Below are 21,296 nucleotides of genomic sequence, written 5' to 3'. Positions count from 1 at the left end.
TTCCAACCTCAGCAATTCCTGCTTACCTCCCCCAAATAGATGGTTATTTTGGTGGTCTTGTAATCTCTTTTAGTACACTGTTTAATATCCGATTAATCCTATTTCTATTGATGCCTGCTCTGCAACAACAACAACAAGATTCCATTTATAGAGCGCCTTTCACGTCGGGAGGACGTCCCAAGGCGCTGTACAGTTGGGTCAGGACCCGAGCAGGGGGGAAATGGTCAGGGTGAGGGGAGGGAAGGGAGGGAGCGAGCGAGGAGGGGGGAAATGGTCAGGGTGAAGGGAGGGAGCGAGGAGGGGGTAGAGAGTCGAGAGGGGAGCTGAAGGCACAGTCAAAGAGAAAGGTCTTGAGACCGGCCTTGAAGGAGGAAAGGGAGGAGGCGGCGAAGGCACTGGGGGATGGAGTTCCAGAGCCTGGGGGCTGAGAGGCTGAAGGCCCGGCCACCGATGGTAGGGTGGTTGGGGGGGGGTTATCTCTAGTACAATTTTTAAAATTAATTACTTAATAAATCTGAGCGAGGTTTCAGATACTCAATTAAAAATCAAAGAAATTGGGTTCTAAATGATTCAAGAAAGAAAATTCACTGGAAAAAAGCAATCTATTGTAGATTTTGCATAAGTAATATTGGAACATTGTATTTTTGCAGACATACATCTGAATTCTGATGAAAGAATAATTATTTCTCAAATATGTGGAAAATAAAATTGCTTTGAGCTTTTCAAGATGACTCTGCTTTCAAGTTAACAGGGTAAATGATTGAGCCAGGAACTGCTATCTGAGAAGCAGAAAGCCAGTGCACTTGAGACCAAAGTAAACACTGCACTGTCCTTGAAAAACAGCTTAGCTCTGCAAAAGATGCTGAAGTTCAGGATCATGTTTTGTTCCTCGACTTTCTTTGCAGTCCGATTTATTTTTATCAAAAGTAGTTTCCTGCTCCTAGTTAGCAACATCAGCAGAAGTTTCTGATGGCAGTTTATCATGTTTTATTGCACTTTATCTGCTTATGGAGACCTGGGAGGACGAATAGACTGATTGTACCTTGAAAAAATCCAGTGTCCCTTTCTTGAACAGGTAATGAAGTAAACTATACTCTATCTTTGTATCTTCTTGGGATGAAAATTTGTACATGGTTCTGTGCTATCAATAGTGCTGTCTACAAATAGACTGCATATGCTGTATTAATCTGAGTTTAAACCATCAACAGTTTTGTTTCATAGTTTCCTGGATAGTCACTGATGTTGAAGGAAAAGGTTTGAGTTAATTTTGCCACTTATTGTAGTTTAATTGGAAGATGGTCTATGTATTGTGATACTTCCTGGAGTCTTTGGATATTCCATAAACCTGAATGTGCTTAAGATATCCAGCATTCAAATCTATGGCGTGAGGGACAAATATAATTCAATCTTTTTTATATTGACTTTTGTCTTGAATTTGTGGAATATTTGATCATTTTGGAATCTACCCCACAGGTATGAGAATTAATTTACCACAAACCTGCAGGGTCTTTGAGTGGTCCAATCCGTGCTATGAAATATTTGACTGTGATTTATGAATTGAAAATCTACTGTGTATTCCTTTCTACGAACGCATGTGGTTTTCATAGCACCATTGCTTTTTTTTTGGTAACCACATTAGCTGTTTGAATGTTGTAGTGAATTACCTCTGTTACATAAGGTGAACAAGTGCCAAATATAATACCAAAGGAAACACTTGTATTGGCAGATAAACAGCACAGTCGTTGGTAATTTAAAAATGTTTTATTTAAAAACAGTTTTTCAAATCCATATCTGAATGCAATTATCTAAATTGGTTGAATACTTGCAGGTTTATACAGCTGTATTGATGGATTACGGTATCTTAATTTGAAAAGTAGACTGCCTTAAATGCATCTTACTCTGATTAGTTTTAAGTGGGTAGGCTATTAAGGGCCTTCAATATAATAATGCTGTTTTGCATTTTGTAGTAGTTTTATTGCTTCTGAAAAATAAATAGGGTCTAATTATATACATAAATGCAATCCATGTAATTTGTTATTTTGACATTTATCTATTTTGTATAGTATAAATTAGGAACTCTTGTCAGAACTGTCAATGGTGTAATGTTTTTGAATCTCCTGGGTCTTATCTAGAAGCTTTATTATAAAAATGCAGCATTTATAACTTTTAACAAATTTTTATTTAAAATAAGTTGTATAAATACAAAATTGATTTCCTAATCCACAAACGGTGATGAAAAATAGTTTTAAACATTTCAAGTGTTGCACTTTTCTCACTTCAACATACTCTCCATGAATGTCACAGGGAGAAGAGTATTTATATTCTGTTTTGTCTTACTGAACATTTATTCAGTAGCTTCATTAAGATTTTTCCAAATAAGATACGATGAGCATTTTCTTCATTTCATGCACACTGGTTTTAATGAAAATGAAGAGTTCCAAGCATTCCTAATGAATAAGGTAACAATAACTTGTGTTTATTCTACCCTTCACGTAGAATAACATCTTGGAGCACTTAAAAATGATGGGGTTGGAAAAGAATTTAAGTGACCATAGAAGTGCTTGAAGAGGTAGTTTTTAAGGCAGGATTTAAAAAACAATTAAAGAGGGGTGAGAAGCAACAACACAATTGCATTTGTATAGCGCCTTTCACGTTGGGAGGACGTCCCAAGGCGCTGGACAATCAGTGTTTCGGACCCGAGCTGGTAGAGGAAGGGAGTTTCAGAGATTAGGGGTGGTTCAGAACGAACTTGAGCAGCAGGCTGGTTAGCTGAGTGGAGGGAGGAGACGAGCAGGTTTGTTAGTTGAGAGTGAGCAGAGGTATGAGTTAAGGGAAGATCAGAGAGAGAGGTGCGAGGGGTAAAGGGATTTATAGATGAGATTGGGAACTTTGAAGTTGACTCACTGGGCATTAGGAAGACAGCTTGGTTATGAGTGGGGTGAAGAGTGTGTAGAGTTTGATGCGGGTAAGGATATGGGCAACAGTTTTGGTTAGCTAAAAGCTTATGGATGATAATTATATTCATAATGCACCTTTTCACGTGGTTGAGACATCTCAAAGGGTTCAAAGAAAAGATAGTAAAATATAGTAAATGTGTATTTTGTGGCCAAATGTGGCAGTTTGCACACGAGTGTCCCACAAATTTAGATTTAATGACCAAATTTATTTGGGGATTGTTGGCCAAGACATCAGCAGAAATGCTCTTCTCTTTTAGAGTAGTGCCATGGGATCTTTAATGTCCACCTGAACAGTTTTAACTTCTCATTCGAAGAATGACACCTCTAACAATGCAGCACTGTATTGGATTGTCAGCACAGACTATATGAGATCCAAGACCTGACCATTTGACTCAGGCTACTAACTGAACTAGGCTGACACACAAATGGATGGTGGTATTGGAGAGGCCAATGAAAAGTTTGAAAAGTCTAGGCTGGAGATGCTAAAGGGATTTGATGGCACCACGTGAGGTAGAACTGTGTAAAGTATTTTTTAATAAAGCTGGAATACGCTTTAGTTTCAAAAGAACATATCTTGTACCAATGTGAATTTTTCTGCTTTTCATACCAGCCAATGTTGACTGAATGAGAATGCTAGTTTCGGGCAGTTTTCCTTGTGCGATCATATGCACTAGGAAATGAAGGTTAGACTGTCCAAAGTAATTGTTTATCCCTCTTCTGGCTTGTCCTTACAGCTTGTAGAGAGAAGAGAATTTCTTCCCATTAGTTTGGGATGTACACTAATCAGCCTATTGTGCCATCCAATTTCAACTGTAATAAATTTAGAATTTAATATGTACTACTCGTGATCTTTAAATCTGTCATCCTTCTAAATTTTGCTGGGAGCCCATTAAACAACAATATAGCACCTTTCACATCGGGAGGACATCCCAAGGCGCTGGACAATCAGTGTTTCGGACCCGAGCTGGACGTCGGAAACCAGGAGAGTGGATGGCAGTGGGGGAAGGAGGGTGATCTGAGGCACGGTCGAAGAGGAGCGTATTGAGACAGGTCTTGAAGGAGGCAAGGGAGGGGGCAGGATAGATTTCCAGAGGGTGGGGGCAGAGTGGCTGAAGGGCTGCCCTCCAATGGTGGGGCAGGTGAGGTGGGGGACGTGAAGCAGGCTGGAGCCCGCTGATCGGAGAGCGAGGGCAGGTTGGTAGGGGTTTAGGAGGTCGCAAAGGTAGGAGGGAGCATGACCATGGAGGGCTTTGAAGATAAGGACCAGGATCTTGAACTGTATCCCCTTGTGTGATGGGAAGCCAATGGAGTCGGGCGAGGATCGGGGTGATAAGTCACGGAGGCTGGTGCGGTGGAGGGCACGGGCGACAGAGTTCAGGATGATCTGCAGCCTATGGAGGAGTTGGGGAGGCCGACAAGCAGGGACTTTGCATAGTCAAACCTGGATGTTATTAATGTGTGCATGAGGGTCTTGGCGGCCTGCAGTGTGAGACAGTGGTGGAGTTGGGCGATGTTGCGGAGGTGGGAGAAGGCAGAGCAGTCAGGGCACAAGACGCCAAGGTTCTGGACTGACTCAATGAGGTGGAGTGTGCATCCCTGGATGGTGATGCTGTCAGCACCTGAGGTGTGGAGGAGCTGACGGGAGCAAATCAGGAGAGCTTCGGTCTTGTTGACGTTCAACTGTAGAAAGTTAGCTCTCACCCAGGACTTGATGTCTGACAGACATTCTGTCAGGACAGCAGTGATCCTGGAGTTGAGGGTGAAGGCAGAGAGATAGAGTTGGGTGTCATCGCATACATTTTGACAATTTGAGCTTTAATTTTCCATGTTCATTTCTTGATAGTGAGCCATGCATGTTTCTCTCAGTGCAAACTAATCATACAGCAAGCTTCATACTTTGTCTGCACATGCTGCTGTAAATGTATTTCTCATAGCATGGTGCCTAATATTTTCTATAGCGCTTCCATTAGTGGAGAAATGTCAGTGTTTTACCTTCCAATTATCCCTCCACATTAGATTGGCGACTCATGCTGGAGTATGTTCTTTAAATCCCTGCAGTCCTCTGTGTATTCTAGGTTTGGCTGTGGGACAAGTTATACTATTGTTTGCACAAGATAAGAATGGTGATCTGTGACTCTTGATGTGAAAGGCGCTATATAATCTGTAACCTGTTGTTGTAAAGTCTTGCAACATGTATAAAGCAATAGATCAGGATTTAGCTTTAGGGGGAACATAATAATATCAATAATACTTTAGTTTGAGATAGCATTTGACGGAGATACACTGAACCCAAATAACATTTGATATAACTAATTACAAAAGGGGAAATGAACTCAAATTAAGAAGGGAGATCAACATACAGTTGATTTTTTTTTGGTCATTCCACCTACACATTGAAATTCCAGAGATAGATTGTTCGAATGGAATACACGTGCTCTCCCCGGAGGGACGCATCCTGCTTAACTAATTCCGGAAAGTATTAGTTGCAGGTTGGCAAGTAGCCAAACCTTGGGACCTCAGAGAGTGTGTTGGGGTACTCCTGGAGTCTAACCAGCTAAAGCCGCATAGCTTGCCATTGATTTTGCTGTCTGGCAAGCTTTCCCGCTGCTTGTCCCGCTAGGACTACCCTACCCTTTAGAGCTTTGGGCTATAGGGTTAACAGGAGTTGAGTGCGATGACTCCCTGCCCCCAGTGACTGGACTGCCCTTCCAGGTCCTGCTGATGAGCCAGACTGGCTGTGCTGTCACCAGCAGTGCTCTGGAATACTGTGGACCCGCTTGGCTCAGGAACCGGTCTACTGAGACCACCACAGCGGACTTTCGATTTTGACACTCCATCGCCAGGCATGTCACCTTGGAGCCAGTTCAGCTTCAAAGAGACCTCACTTACCCCTCCCCCAAAGGAGGTTAAGACAGTTGATATTTAATAATTTACTCAAATAGTGATGAATATATGGACCAGACTGTCAGGGAGGCGAGAACTATCAGCAAATTCAAGAGTAATCTGATTAATTTTTCGATAAAACACATGATTGAGAGGTACAAGAAACATAACTTTGTGACTAAAATTGGGATTCAAAACCAGAACTTTTTCTGCAGTGTAGAAGGGAAGTCAACTTCTTACAAGGACAGGCTGTACTTCAGTCTGAAAGGGGGAAATATACCCTTTGGAGGCATACATGCTGAGACAGGATGCCTGCGGATATGGTTGTTTAGTCTTAAGGAATGTGCAAACTTTATTATGAATGAGGAAACCAAAATGATCACTGGGTTACTGAATATTAAGGTTGCCCTATAAGCCAGTTTTTGGCTAGATTTGTCAAGTGAATGTACAATTCACTTCGCCCACAAAATATACAGTCAATTCACCTTACAGTATATTCTGTGAAGGGCTTTTAGACATCTCGAAAGTGTGTTTTGGCGCTTTATCGAATACAAGGATTATTATCATTATAATAAACCACTATAATGGTTGGCTGACTGCTTTGACAGCATTTTCCTCAGTAAAAATTACCTGAACTTGAGACATCTGTTATTTTGGTGTTAGTCAAAGTACATCAAGGAAATTCCAAAATGCTTGAAGATGAGACGCACGTATAGTGTATAAATTGGCTGTAACTCATGCTCCATAATAAAAAAAAGTATTACTTTTTTGAGTCCCAGATATCCACAGTCTGAAGATTGAAGTCCTCCCGACGTGAAAGGTGCTATATAAATGTAATTTTGTTGTTGTTGTAGTATCTAAAATAAATTAAGGTGACAAGAAAAATTTGGAAAACTTGAAATACTAATGCTCATGTAGTAGCTACTATGTTGAAGTTGTGCTTATTTCTGCGCCTTGCTCCAAACTTCTATTGGTTTGTGTACTTATCACATGCACATCACATTGGCTAAAGGAAGTGCTGTTTTCAAAGGAGTGGGGAGCATGTTACTGTCAACTCAACTGTTAAATATGAATCCTGCAAAAGTAATGTAAATGGCTGATGCTCAATTTATTGTATTTGTTTTAAACTGTTCATAAAAGAGGTTTAATTTTGGTGGTTTAAGTAAGAAAATGTTATGTAAAGGTTTAGATAGATATTTGTAATTTCTGCATTGCTGTATACCCAAGCTATTAAACTGGCCTTTATTATGAAATCTTCTGGAGTAGGAGGCTTGTTGTGTGTTGCTGTATTTATATTATCATTCTTGTTGCTGAACATGTATGCTGTATATTATCATCCTTACTGCTTTTTTCAGTATATCTGAAGAGTTGGACCAGATCAGTGAGATGATTCAGATATTTTTAAAACTATATTAAAAAATTTCCCTATATATTGTAGCGTTTAATAGGAAATTACATGCTCTACTAATTGGTACCTTGAAGTTAATACAGATTTCATATAATTGGTCTAAATAACTTTTTTGATTAAAGCAAAACATATTTTCAGATCTTGTATCGTGATTATGCAGTCCTGAAATTTTGTATTCCTTACATTGAAGTAAACCAGAATAACTATGCTAGAAATCCTGCTATATACGTGTTTACCCTCCCAGCTGATGTCCCCTGACAGAGTTTAGTTTCATCTCAGTTCCTGCATTCCTTTCCTGCTTGAAGAGATACTGCTGTTTATCATTGCAAGGAAAACTGCAGCTGCTCTTGGTTAGTCAGACTGAAAATCTGGGCCATGGAAAAAAAAGGGAGGGGAAGAGAAAGGTTTGTGTTTAGAAGCCCCAGCTGTGACCATTAACAGAGCAACCACTTAAATCTGCTAGGAGTCGTCTTTCGAGCAGGAAGGTAGGTGTGGAAATCTCTTGCTCGGGTTGTGGTTTAGTGCATTTCTAGACTTCAAACCAAACGAGTTGATCACTTGTAAAACTGGTTGCATGAAGAGGCACAAGTCTAGCATGGGAACACATTTTTTATGGTGAAGGTAAATTGATTGATTTTACTTAAGTTGAAAGTCTGGTTAGAGTAAACATTTCCTGTGGCCTTTCGTAAGAGGATAAATAACTTCAGGAAGACACTATTGCAATAACAACAGTTAGTTCACCTTAGACGGTAATGTGAGGTCTCATATTGTGTTTGTTAAAATTGTTAATTGTAAAGTCTAGAAGCTGTGAATTTTTGGCAGATATTGGCTTGATGTCACACTCAACCTCAAGGAATGTGCACTGAAAGTAGTAATCCAATATAATAAAATATCAACCCTGGCACATCAGCTGGAGGCTTGTCACTGAGCAGAATTTCTGCCTTTCTCTGATTTTTTTTGTGTGCTGTGAGAGTTGTTACCTCTTAGACATCTTTAAGATTGTTAGCAAATGTTCTTTTTATCATGTGGTAATGCTTGAATTATTTTGAAATGCTCAGCAGGAAGGAAACTGGCTTATTTTGATTATAAAAGTTAAGGTGTGAGAGCAAGAGGAGGAGAGGTCAAGTGAGCAGGGGTTCTAAAAGGGTGGCTTTTTTTCCAACTACCTCCACTTCTCTAAAACTAGTGGTTTTCTAACATATTGGAAACATTACAGATTGGATCAACCACTTGGATTTTGAATTTCTTTTGGTATTTTTTTATTTCTTGATTTTGTACACTAATGTTTTAAAATCTGCTGAAGTGGGTTCAGTGTATTGGATACGGTGTTTTTGTTTCCAGTGAAATCCATGCCAGTTGGATTTCAGAAATGGCTAAAATACCAATTTTAGCCATTTCTGAAATTTTTATTTCATGATTTTTTCCTTCTGTTGATAACATTGCAACAAAGTTCTAATATGTCAAAATTATCTGATTTTTTATACATTTCATGTACTTTCTTTACAGAAAGTGGAATTGTCAGTTAAAATGACAGTTTACCCTAAGTAAATTATGTTTTTCATAGGAAATCTAGTGCAAAACATAAATTGGAGCTGTTTTGGGTCGGATTCTGGATTCTCACTTCAGAAATATAAATGCAGCAACTGGGGGTCATTTGCAGTTCCATTTCTACATGGTTCCTTAAAGGTTGTTGCGTGGTCTTGCCATTCTTACTGTTAAACTGGCGTGTGATTTCCAATATTGGGTGTTAATAGTTTAATATTCTCAGCAACCCCCACCTCCCACAATGCAATAACTCGAAGGAAGTTTAAAAAAATTGCTTTGCTTCTAGCAGTACTGACAGCCAGCACAGTCACTTGTGAGAAAGCTGCAGTTTGTTTTTAGTTTGAAGATAAAAAGAAACCAGTAACATTTGTTCTACTGTAGGTTTAATAGCCTAGTCCTTTGTATTGAGATCACTGCTAATTTGTTTCAACCCTTTGTGTCTTGTAATTTGTTAGTTTTAAAAAGAGGTTTTTGGAGCATGTAAAAGATTGGGGGAAGAAGTACAAATAAAGATGATTGATTGCATTGAAATGTGTTGTTCTTTTAATGCAGAAACTGTGGAAATGTTGGTTGAAGGATTTAATTCACTTGGATTTAAGAGTGGAAGAGAAAACCTTTTTTATCAGTTTTAATGGGTCTGAACTGATTATATGTAGTGTGCAGAAAAACGTTATGGACTGACTGTCCTTTTTGTCTATTTTCTTATGCTTTTTAGAGACATTCGTCTAGTCAGAATTTTCAGGTCTTCATTTTCTACTTTATGCAGCACCACTATTGTGAAATAAATTGAAGCCAAGAAAGGTCATGAGTTGGAACCCAAAGTTCTCTGCAAAGTCTGAGTCCAGCTACAACTCACAAGCAGCCTACAATTAGGCGACCTTCCCAAAATACATTGCATAGCAATAGTATTACACTGTTAGCTTTTGTATACAAAATTAAATAACGCAAACCTTGTTTACTCTCAAAAGTTTTCAGAGGATTTTGTTTGTAGATGGTTTAAGTTTGAATTCAGATTTTAAACTGTTGACATTTGAATTTGCAACCTAAATTAAATGGATCTTAGCATTTTTATACTTATACATTTGTTAAAAAATCTGGGACTTTATCCATAAGCCTTCTTCCTATAATCTGCAATTTGTGCCAAAAAAATCCATGTAACTTTTTCTAGACTTGTCTTTTTACGCATTGTGGTGTATTGTATTTTGGTCTAGCCTATCATTTAGGTTTCTCAATTTTAAAAATGAGCAATAATGTCAGCAAAATCTACTGACATTATGGAACTCCATCCCACATTCACTTTGCCTCGCTCCCTCCCTTGCCTCCTCCAAGACCCGCCTCAAAACCCTCCTCTTCGACAGAGCCTTTGGCTACCCTCCCTGCTCTCCACACTCCCCGATCCCAGCTTGGGTCCAATTCCTCCTGATGTGAAAGGCGCTATAAAAAAAATTGATTTTGTGTTGTATTTGTTTTTACCTGGAATAGTAAAACTCCCGTGAGCATTATGAGCTTGCTGAAAACTTGTTTCCTTTTTATTGCTGAAATATTATTGTTTTGTTTAATACGAGCTCTTTTGCTTGAGTACAAATAGTGCTGCTTTGACTAAATGTAAATCAATTTCATAGTATTTATCAGCTACATAATAAAGAAACAAATCTTACCATAACAGTATAAATAAGATTCCTTGTGGCAACGATGAAGCATAGTTGAAGCTAAGATTGTTTGCAACTGTATAGTACCACAATTGTAAATACAATGGCATGGGGACAAATCTGAAAAATAGGGCCAGTGGTGCAGTGTTGTGGGAAGCAAAGAATAATGTAGGTAGTTTGGGGTTCTTGAAAACATTATTATGGATATTATTTTAGGCCCTTGAAGGACTTTCTAATATTGCAAAGTCCTAATATTGCAATGTATGCTTTGTAATATTGTTTAACCCCAGCAGCTTAATTGATGCTATTTGATGACCAAGAGATCTATAACTATAAAAACAGCAATACAATACAAATTTTCATTTATTTGTTATACTTGTCATCTTTTATGTTGGGGGTACATCCCAAGGTGCTGATAGTTGTATAAAATGGTAGAAAGGGAATAAATGACCCCCCCCACACACACACCCCACTGTGGAAGATTGTTTAATTTGAATGTTAAGAACTTCAATTTTTATTTAAACAGCAGCATGTTCAAAATGTACCTTTGGAAAAAGTCATATTCTTAGTATTTAACTTGTAATGTATTTTTGATGGAACAAATCTTTTCTGGTTTAACTTCAGCTTCAAGCTGATGTCTAAATAATCCACTTTTGCAAACAATTATTGTTCTACTGAATTACCAGGCATTTCAGAGTGGTATGGTAATCCTTCAACCACTTGCATTGCACTATATTGACATGTAGGTCAAATAATTGCTCTCTTTCTCTTTTCTTTCCCCTCCCCATGTAAAAATGTGGTGTTGTTTGAAAGTTATAATTTTGTAAAGCAAATGGTTCAAGAAGTCTGAACCATTAATTGTGCAGAATTATAGTTCACATGCTACAAGTCAGTAAACAGATGTTCCTAATTTACCTGGTCAAAATAAGCCAATTCATGGAATGAACTTCATAAATGCCATCTGATTTTCTGTTGTTTAGTACTTAATTGGTTTGGTCTTTCTTTTCCAGCTACATTTAGCAGCCCTGGCATCTCTAAAAACTGACATAGTGGACCTCAACAAAAGACTACAGCATACAGAACTGGAGAGGGACTTGTTGGAAAAGAAATTAGCAAAATCTCAGGTAAGTAAAAAGCAGAACATAAATGAAATTCTTTCAAAGTGACATCAACAGCTCTTCAGGCATAGAGTGAGCGTAGGAAGTGAAATTAATGATGACCTGACGACAAATAAATTACCCATTTTATAAGCACAAGAAACTGACAAGTCAGTGCTGGAACCCAGGTACACTATTGGTTAGTGCAGGTCCACAATTGAACCACACAATAAATGAGGCAGCACTATAACAGTTTCTCTGTGGTCTATTCTACAGCCTATTAAAACAGATTATGGGTCAATTATATCTAAAATGTATCTGTAAATCTATACAAGATTGAGTGATGAGAAATCTGATTCATCAGATGCCTCACTTGTAAATAGAGGTTGTAGATCACAACTAACTAGAAGGTCTGTGTTGCCAAACTGCCAAATTTATTTTAAAACTAAATTATAGTTGCATTTATTTTTTATAACTTTTTAATGGGGAGCAGAATATTTAAATTGATTGCCTTCTAAATGCCTATTGGAAAAGGAGATTTAAAAAAATTATATACATTTGATAATGGGTTCCTCAGGATCAGTTTGCTATATCTTCTGGTTTCTGCTGCTGCTGACTTAAGTTTGCAAGCATAGTGATATGAATTCTTTATTTCTACTCCCCCACCATTTCCTCCATTCTGCTAATTTAGGCCTGTTTTTGTCTCTCACCTATAATAATAATACTAACCCTTGCATTTGATATAGTGTCTATCATGTCTTCAAGATGAACTAAAAGCGCTTCACAGAATATACTGTAAAGTGAATTGACTGTATATTTTGTGGGCAAAATAATTCACCTTCTCTGCTTCATCATTCACAGGTGTACTCTCTGGAGATACTGACCTTAAATTGCTCCACCCTGCACCCTCCCATTACAATAATTACACAGTTGTAAAAACATTCTTCTGACAAGACAACATAGCACCTTTCTTATACTATCATAAATAGAAGTGCAACTGTTACTGAACTAAAAATACAAAATGCTGATGTGGTTATATAGAGAAATTTTAAATGAAACACTGCCCTAAAATCTACCAATCATCCAGTCTTATCTCTGTACTTACAATACAGTACAATATACAATTAAAGTAAAAACAGAAGTCACTGGGAACACGCAGCAGGTCAGGCAGCATCTATGGAGAGAGGAAAATTAGTTAACGTTTCAGGTTGATGACCTTTCGTTATACACTTAAAGTATCTGGCAGCTTTCACATTGGGGGGGATGTCCCAAAGCGCTTGACCATTTTGTCTGTGTCCAAGAACTTACATTTGCAGCTGAGGGGGATGAGGAGGGGAAGTATAACTGAAAGCGTGGTCAAAGTTTGAGGCGTACCTTGAAAGAGGGGAGGGAGCAAGTTGGAGAGACGTGGTAATGGAATTCCAGATAGGGGGTGGCAAGCGGCTGAAAGCCTGCTCTCCATACTTGTCACTTTTGGACAGTTTGAGCCAATGTCTATCAGGCTGATAAGAACTGAGCAAAGGCAGACTTTTGAGTGGGAAGCACAAATAGTTTCAACATCATAAAGTGTGATGCAGTATAATTTGATATTGGACAAGCATACATTTAAAATGATATTAATAATGCTTACATTTGGTATAGTGCCTTTCCATTGGGAGGATGTCCCAAAAAGTTTCACAGGATATACTGTAAATTGAGTGAGTGTGTGTTTTGTGTTCTAGAAATGGAAAAGTACGGGGATGGAAGGGTAGAATTTTAGAGGTCCAAATGTAACTTGGTAAAAGGTAGTTCCCAGTTACAGAAAGAAAATCACTTGCCTTCTGACTATGTAAGTGACTGTGCTGAGCTAGGCTAACACGAAAGTCGTGACAGCTTCACCCTTTCCTCACCCAATGTTTAATGATGAGTGTGATTTCTTGTTGATTTTCTCCCTTCCGTCTGTGGATAATGTTGTGGACAGTAAAGCTCATCAAGTACCACCAAAGTTGTGCATCAGATTACTCTGCAAGGCCTAGTATCAAATCTGTCACCATTCTGCTGCGTATGGCTCAGCAGATGTTTGCATCTTCCTTTCTCAGTATATTTTCCTTCACATACTCAATACAGTATCGTCTGTTGCTTTATAATTATTTTTACCAAATTTTAATGAACACATTTTCTTTTAATATTTTTCTGTAGGTCATGGATCTTGATGCTGATTTTAATATAACAAGTTTTTTTGATAAATCTGATTCTAGCATCAGAATCTGAGTTGAATGTTGCTGGTGCTGGTTTATGCACAATCCTATTCAGTGGCTGTAATTAGGCATTACAACAATCCAATGAATCTTGCAGTACCATGAAGTGTGTAAGAATAACCTGCAAGTTTGGATTAACAAAACACCAGTGGAATTTCATTGTTGACATCTTTCCAGCTCTCTACATCATTTACTTTCTGCAATTTTTGTTTACCTTTTATTTTATTTGTTTGTATTTGTAACTTTTCAACTTGTTAACTAAATAAATATTTAAGTTAATTTGAACATAAATTCTTTTTGAAACATTTTATTCTGTACCACTGTAGCAGTAGAGTTTTATATACCACCGTAGCAGTAGAGTTTTTCTAGTTGCTTCTATATATCAGAAAGCTAAACAAACTCCAGATACCCTAGCTACTAGTTTGTGGAGTCCTGTAGCTCAGTGGTTAGAGCACTCGCTTTGCAAGCGAGAGACCTGAGTTCAATTCCAGGCAGGGCGAAACCTTGGGCAAGTTTCCTTACTCCACACAGAGCCTAATAATAATCCCTCCAAAACCAAAAACAATAATAAAATTGGTCATTTTCAATCTACGACTGTTTGTGGGACATTGCTGTGCGCAATTGGCTGCCGCGTTCGCCCACAAATATACAGTCAATTCACTTTACAGTGTGTTCTGTGAAGCGCTTTGGGACGTCCCCCCGACGTGAAAAGCGCTATATCAAATGCAAGGATTATTATTATTATTATTACTTGTGATTAGGCCGTATGATCTGGGAACTGGGGAGAAAATTGCATATTTCTTCGCTATGTGCACACCTTTACATTTTGATGCTCTAAGTAGTGTATTTCCATTAGTAAACCACACTCATTGGTGAATCTGCTACCAAATAGGCAATAGTTTATTAGGTTTTAGAGTGCATTCTCAATTGAAACAAGGCAGCATGGAAGACAACTTTCATTGAAAGTTTTACTGGAGCTGTATCCATTTTGCAAACTATTTTTTAGTATGACAACATATGAAAGGATTATAATAAATAGATAGGTTCTGTATGTTCTACATTAAGAACCGTTCCCCATGTGGTAAAGAGAAGGTAATGAATTGAAAGGAAGCTTAGTTTAGGTACAGTATTTCTTTTTCTTTGATTAATCAATCTTCCAAATACTAACTCTCCCAACACACATCTCTATATTTGTATAGTCACAATATGTGTGTCCTGTACTGTACTTTAGTTTTTAGTCCACTGAGATAATCTAAGTTATTTTTATTTTCGCCCTTCCCCTCCCCGATTTTCTAGGTCTCCCCATTTACCATCCAAAGTGGAGAGGGCAAGCCGCCTGCTCCCAGGCCACTGCCAATGCCACAATATAATTGGCTGCTAGGAGGTTCACAAGATTGTCCCGAGGTGAGACTCTTTCAGATTTTCCCTCTCTACTTGTGGGAAATGCTTAGCCCTCACTTGATGTCTCTTTGGGATATCTCTATGCAGGTTGTGTACTGTTGTTTCACAAAGGATGTTAAAACAAAATGATCTTAACTTTATTGATATTTCTTTCCCCTCACTTATGGTAAAACATCTTCTTCTAGTGTGAACAATCGCATCTCATGAGGGAACATGAAGAGGTTCAGGAAAGGACGACCCTACGTTATGAAGAACGCATCACTGAACTCCATAGTATAATTGCAGAGCTGAATAAAAAGATAGACAGGCTACAGGGAACAACAATAAGGTGAGCGTGAATGACCATAAAAACATTGGATTAATTTGAGGATTTAATAGAGTAGGTTCTGGCTGTTGCAAATGCCACTTGGATTGGAAGATTAATTGGTATGAGTTTACTTTGAATTTATTTGGGGATTTGTTTTTATTCTTCAATTGTTTTTAAAAAGGTTATTTTGTAATATACTGTATTGCTAGAGAGCTGTAAGAATAAACAAATGAAGCTGTATAAAAGATGGCAGTTAAGCTATAACCAAAACACAAAATACTGCAGATGCTGAAAATCTGAAAACAAAAAAGGAAGTTGCTGGGAACACTCAGCAGGTCAGGCAGCATCTATGGAGAAAGGAAAGTGAGTCAACGTTTCAGGTCCACGACCCTTCATCAGAACTGGGGCATGTTGCGAGGGAGAGGCTTTTAAGGGCTAACAAGGGGAAGGCTGCACAAGGAAGACAAAGGAGAAAATGGGGTGGAGGACAGGGAATGATGGGTTAAAAAGGTGTTAATGATGCAGAACAAATTGGAACAGCGCAGGCGACCGTGGATAGAGAGGTCAGAGTGTGAATGGAAGGGAGAGTTGAAATGGCAAGAAACTGGAAGCTCGGGGTTGTGCTTGCGGGTAGAACAAAGGTGTTTGGCAAATTGGTCGCCCAATCTGCGTTTCGTCTCCCCGGTGTAGAGGAGACCACGCACTCTGACCTCTCTATCCATGGCCTCCTACGCTGTTCCAATGAGCCCCAGTGCAAGCTCGAGGAACAGCATTTCATTTTTCTGCTAGGGATCTTACAGCCCTCTGGCCTCATTATTGATTTCAGCGATTTCAGACCATAACAGCTCACCCTCGCCCTCTTCTGTGACCATTACCACATCATCTTGGTCCCAGACGCACCTTTTCTCTCCCTGATATGCCTGTCACATCCAGGCTCAATGTCACATCAAGTCTCAATTACGGAAACTCCCTCCTCATCGGCCTTCTCAACTCTTCCCTTCACAAGCTGCAGATCATCCAAAACTCTGCAGCTCGTGTACTCTCACGCACCAGGTTCTGTGACCCCATCACTCCCACCCTCGCCCGACTCCACTGGCTCCCCATCCCCCAGCAGATTGAGTTCAAGATCCTCATCCTCACCTTTAAGGCCATCCATGGCCTTGCCCCCTCCTACCTCTCTGACCTGCTGACTCCCTACCAACCTGCCTGCTCCCTCCGTTCATTGGGCTCCGGACTGCTCCATGTCTCCCGCCCGACCCGCCCTACCATCGGTGGTCAGGCTTTCAGCCTCTCTGCCCCCACAATTTGGAACTCCATCCTGAGGTCCCTTCCCCTCGATTCCTCCCTTGCCTCCTTCAAGGCCGGTCTTAAGACCCTTCTCTTCGACCGTGCCTTTGGACTCCCTCCCACCTCTCTGCCTTCCCTCATCCCTACACCACCCCTCCCCCATGCTCGGGCCCCGACACCTGACTGTTCAGCGCTTTGGGACGTCCTCCCGACGTGAAAGGTGCTCAAAAATGTAAATTTGTTGTTGTTTTGTTGCAAGTTCTTTTTCCCCCCCCCTTTTTGTTCTGCATCATTAACACCTCTTTAACCCATCATCCCTGACCTCTACCCCATATTTTCTTTGCCTTCCTTGCCCTGCCTCCCTCCTCTCTGTTAGCCCTTAAAAGCCTCTCCCTCCCAAAATGCCCCAGTTCTGACGAAGGGTCATGGTCCCGAAACGTTGACTCACTTTCCTTTCTCCATAGATGCTGCCTGACCTGCTGAGTGTTCCCAGCGACTTCTGTTTTCGTTTGCAGTTAAATTATATTTTGTTCAAAAAACAAGAAGTCCTCTTCAACAACAACAAGATTGCATTTATAGAGCGCCTTTCACGTCGGGAGGACGTCCCAAGGTGCTGGACAGTTGGGTCGGTACCCGAGCAGGGAGGAAATGGTCAGGGTGAGGGAAGGGAGGGAGCGAGGAGGGGGTAGAGAGTCGAGAGGGGAGCTGAAGGCACGGTTGAAGAGAAAGGTCTTGAGACCGACCTTGAAGGAGGAAACAGAGGAAGCAAGGCGCAGGCACTGGGGGATGGAGTTCCAGGTCCTAGGGGCTGAGAGGCTGAAAGCCCGGCCACGGATGGTAGGGCGGTTAGGGCGGGGGATGTGGAGCAGACCGGAGGGTACATTCAGTCTTTATATTCAAGATATTGCACCTTGGGACAAGATTTTTTTGAAGGGTATAATGTATTATTCTGCTGCCATTGTCCTCACTCATGCCAGGCTCTGCATCCTCATCACTCCAATTTTTATTTCCCTGTTGCAGAATGCATTGATTTCAAGATTCTCACTTTCACTTTCAAAGCACTTCACGCCCTGGCAGGTCCCTACCTGTCCGATCTACTCACACTCCACTTCATTACCCACCACCTTTGCTCAGATGGCTGAGGTCTTCTGCACACCCCCTCGTCCCTCTTCTCCACCAATCGTGGCCGCACTTTCAGCCACAATGCCTCAAATCTCTGGAACTCCCTGCCTCAATTCCTCTGTTTTGCCTCCATTTTACCCATCTTCAAATCGCACTCTCCTCTTTGGCCATTTCTTCGGTCACCTCCCTTCTTTTCAGCTCGATGTCAAACCACACCCCTGTTAAGCACTATGAGATGCTAACCGTGAAGGCCGCTATATAAATGCAAGTTGTTGTCATTGTGTTAGAATGGTGGAATAACATCTATTCCACCATGAAATACATTTTTATGTTTGTCAACATCAATCCTAGTCATTAAACATGGTTCATGGATCATATCAACTCAGAAATTAATAATATTGATTAAAAACATTGATTTTGGGCTCCCTTGATAACCTGGTCAGTGGATAAAGATACTATTTAGGTCAGCAATAAATTATACAGGTTGAAGATTGCAAATTCAAATCCTAGTCTGTGCTGAGTTAGCAAATCTCAGCCATGGAACCGGCACTAGATTTTTCTTCCTTAACTAGGAGCTCTATAGTTGACCTCTAGGTTCAGGAGGGGAAGATCACATTGATCTTCCGTGGTTCCTTAGCTAACCCAACAACACAACAGCAGCAACAACAATTTGCATTTATATAGCGACCCTGATAGAGGGTAGCGTCCCAGAACGCTTGACGACGTGAACTGGGGGGAAGTGACTGGAGGCATGGTCGAAAAGGAAGGTGTTCAGTCGTGACCTGAAGATGGCGAAGGAAAGGGCAAAGCGATGGGATAGCGGAGGAGTGTTCCAGAGTTTTGGGGCATAGTGGTTGAAAGTCCTGCCACCAATGGTAGAACGGAGGGCATGAGGGATATGCAATCAAGCGTCGGAGGCAGCGGTTATTGGGTTGGGGAGTAAGCAGGTCAGAGAGCTAGGAAAGTGCCAGTGCATGAAGGGATTTGAAATCAGTGATTGTACAGACCAGAGATGTGTTTAATGATGTATTTAGGACTGAAAAGGTATGCCATGGATTTTGGAGTTTGTTGAGCATTGCTTGAGGGAAGTGTTTAATTGGAAGTTTCAGAACATGCCCATTTGGGTAAAGTATAATTGTTGTTGGAAGGTCAAGATCTATCCCCTAAGGGGAAATTATTTAACTTGGTGAAAACTTAAGTCACGTTATGAGTGTTTCCTGATGTTTGCTGTATCAGATCGGAAGTAAGAACCTTGGAGATAATCAAGCCTCTTTTTCTGCATCAGTAGCAGCATATTGGGTTGCTATCAAGCTTAATTTCAGTCTGTGGCATAGAACATTTTTGTCAGGCTTGCACAGTTTAGAATTTGAAGATTCTATTTAGGTTAGCAATGACTACCCTACTCTAAACTCTTTGCAATGCAGTATCAAGCTGTTTCTTAAATGAGTCCACGTAAGAAATCTATGCGATGCATGGAACATATTACCAATTAAAGAATGAAAACCCGACATTTACTTTATATTTTTCCAAATTCTGGAATTCTGAAGACATTGCATGCCAAAGTTCCTCCTCTCCTCATTATGAAATACAGTAAACTCCTGGTTTACTGGACACCGGGTATCCAGAATTTGTACTCAGATAGCCCTCGCTATCTTCAGCTTGCAGGATTCAAACAATTATAATACCTTTACTTGCATTTTGCGGCACTGAAAAACGCTGGTAAATGCAGATACTGGCATTGTGGAGTAACTCAGTGGTTAGAGCCCTCGGCTCACAAGCGAGAACCCTGGGTTTGATTCCTGGGCAGGACGAAACATTGGGCAAGTTTCCTTACTCCATAAACCTCTGTTTGCCTAGCAGTAAGTAGGAACTCGATTGTTAGTTAATTGGGTAATAATTCCTTCAAAAAATAAATAATAAATCAATCCACAACTGTTTGTGGGACACTGCTGTGCGCAATTGGCTGCCGTGATTCTCCCATAAATGTACAGTCTATTCACTTTGCAGTCTATTCTGTGAAACTCTTTGAGACGTCTCGAAGACGTGATAAGGCACTATATCAATATGCAAGGATTATTATTGTAATTACACTAAGATGGAAATTCTGGCTCTTCCTCTCCCTACTTCTCCATTAGTCCTGCTAGCTGGGGTTTTAGTGTATTTGTTTCTTTCAAACAGTTGAATTTTCCATGTCTCTTTTTTCCATAATTGCTGATTTCTATTCTTTTGGCAACCGCTTTTAAATAAAACATAATCTTTGTGAAATTGAACTGATTCTTCCTGTACCTTTTATCCGAAATGAACATTTCTAGGTAACTCCTAATTTTGGGATTACCAATTGTGGCATCAAGCTGCTTTCGTTTTCTCAGAGTTTTTAGTCAGAATGGTGGTGCAATCTTAATTATAAAATTATTGCTTCAGACAAGTTGCTGATAGCTTCCACTCATGGGATTAGAACCTTGGAAATGTGAATTATAGAAATCAAGTGTGTAGAGGACAAATTTTCATTTTCTGAGAGTGCGTTTGACAACTGCAGATCTTTGACAAAAATCTACAATTAATCAAATTGTGTTCCTTTACAAAGAGCTGCGTTCATGGTGGCCTCAGTTGATTTGATCATTACTACAATTTCCCAGAGGAAACCTATGGATTTTTCTCTTCAATGATTGCATCAGCTGCCTTTTAGTACACATTGAATAATTGTGTTTGCATGATTTCTTTTGTATTGTGTATTTATAGAATTTTGTGTATACATGACAGTGAAAATGGGAAATAAACACTTTTGAAACAATATCAATAATGCAGCTCATGAGTTTAAAACTATTTTTGTTACTAATTTTAGATGAATAGGAAACTATACTGTATTGAAATCAGAATCTTTAGTTTGAGTACAGAGCGTATGTCTCACAGGTTTGAAATGATTTCAAGTACTTGATAAAATCATTTAAGTACTTTTAATTGAACGTTTGAGTGGATGGCATGTTGTTTATTTCTTAAAGCTACTTTTTTTGCTATTTATAGATATTTAATAATAAATAATGTAAACCATTTTCTGAATTTGTTACATTTATGGTGTGCTTATGTGGACTTCAGGCTGCTTTCTAACACATTGCCTCTGAACCCCATCTCACCCCAAATTCTGCTGAAATCCTCATCCACAGCTTTGTCACCTATCACCTTGATTTCCGATTTGTTCTCCTCACTTGTTCCCCTAGATGCTAGTATTATTATTATTATTATCCACAAAGTTCAATTTATCCAAAATTCTGCTGCCCCATCCTAACCCTTACCAAATTCCGCACATCACCCCAATCCTTGCCAGACTCCACTGGCTCCCTCACTCTAAAAGCATCAATTTTAAGATCCTCACCCTTGTATACAAATCCCTTGCCCTTCCCTACCT

The 21,296-nt window shown here is 39.8% G+C and overlaps 1 protein-coding gene across 3 annotated transcripts in view; it reads left to right on the top strand.

Annotated features, from left to right (window-relative positions):
* The window catches only part of mcc (MCC regulator of WNT signaling pathway), a 112,082-nt gene that overhangs the window by 45,664 nt on the left and 45,122 nt on the right, over positions 1-21,296 (top strand). For 2 of the 3 annotated variants that reach the window (XM_007897390.2, XM_007897388.2), the window contains exons 5-7: positions 11,453-11,566; positions 15,073-15,180; positions 15,363-15,505. In XM_007897390.2, the coding sequence (XP_007895581.2) occupies positions 11,453-11,566; positions 15,073-15,180; positions 15,363-15,505 (365 nt within the window). The remainder of the gene's footprint in view (positions 1-11,452; positions 11,567-15,072; positions 15,181-15,362; positions 15,506-21,296) is intronic. The other variant, XM_007897389.2, reaches the window with a different exon arrangement.

The sequence above is a fragment of the Callorhinchus milii genome, unplaced genomic scaffold (assembly GCF_018977255.1).
Source record: "Callorhinchus milii isolate IMCB2004 unplaced genomic scaffold, IMCB_Cmil_1.0 Scaffold1, whole genome shotgun sequence".
NCBI classification, from domain to species: domain Eukaryota; kingdom Metazoa; phylum Chordata; class Chondrichthyes; order Chimaeriformes; family Callorhinchidae; genus Callorhinchus; species Callorhinchus milii.
The sequence above is the reverse complement of the archived record's forward strand: the minus strand, read 5'-3'. Positions and strand labels throughout refer to the sequence as shown.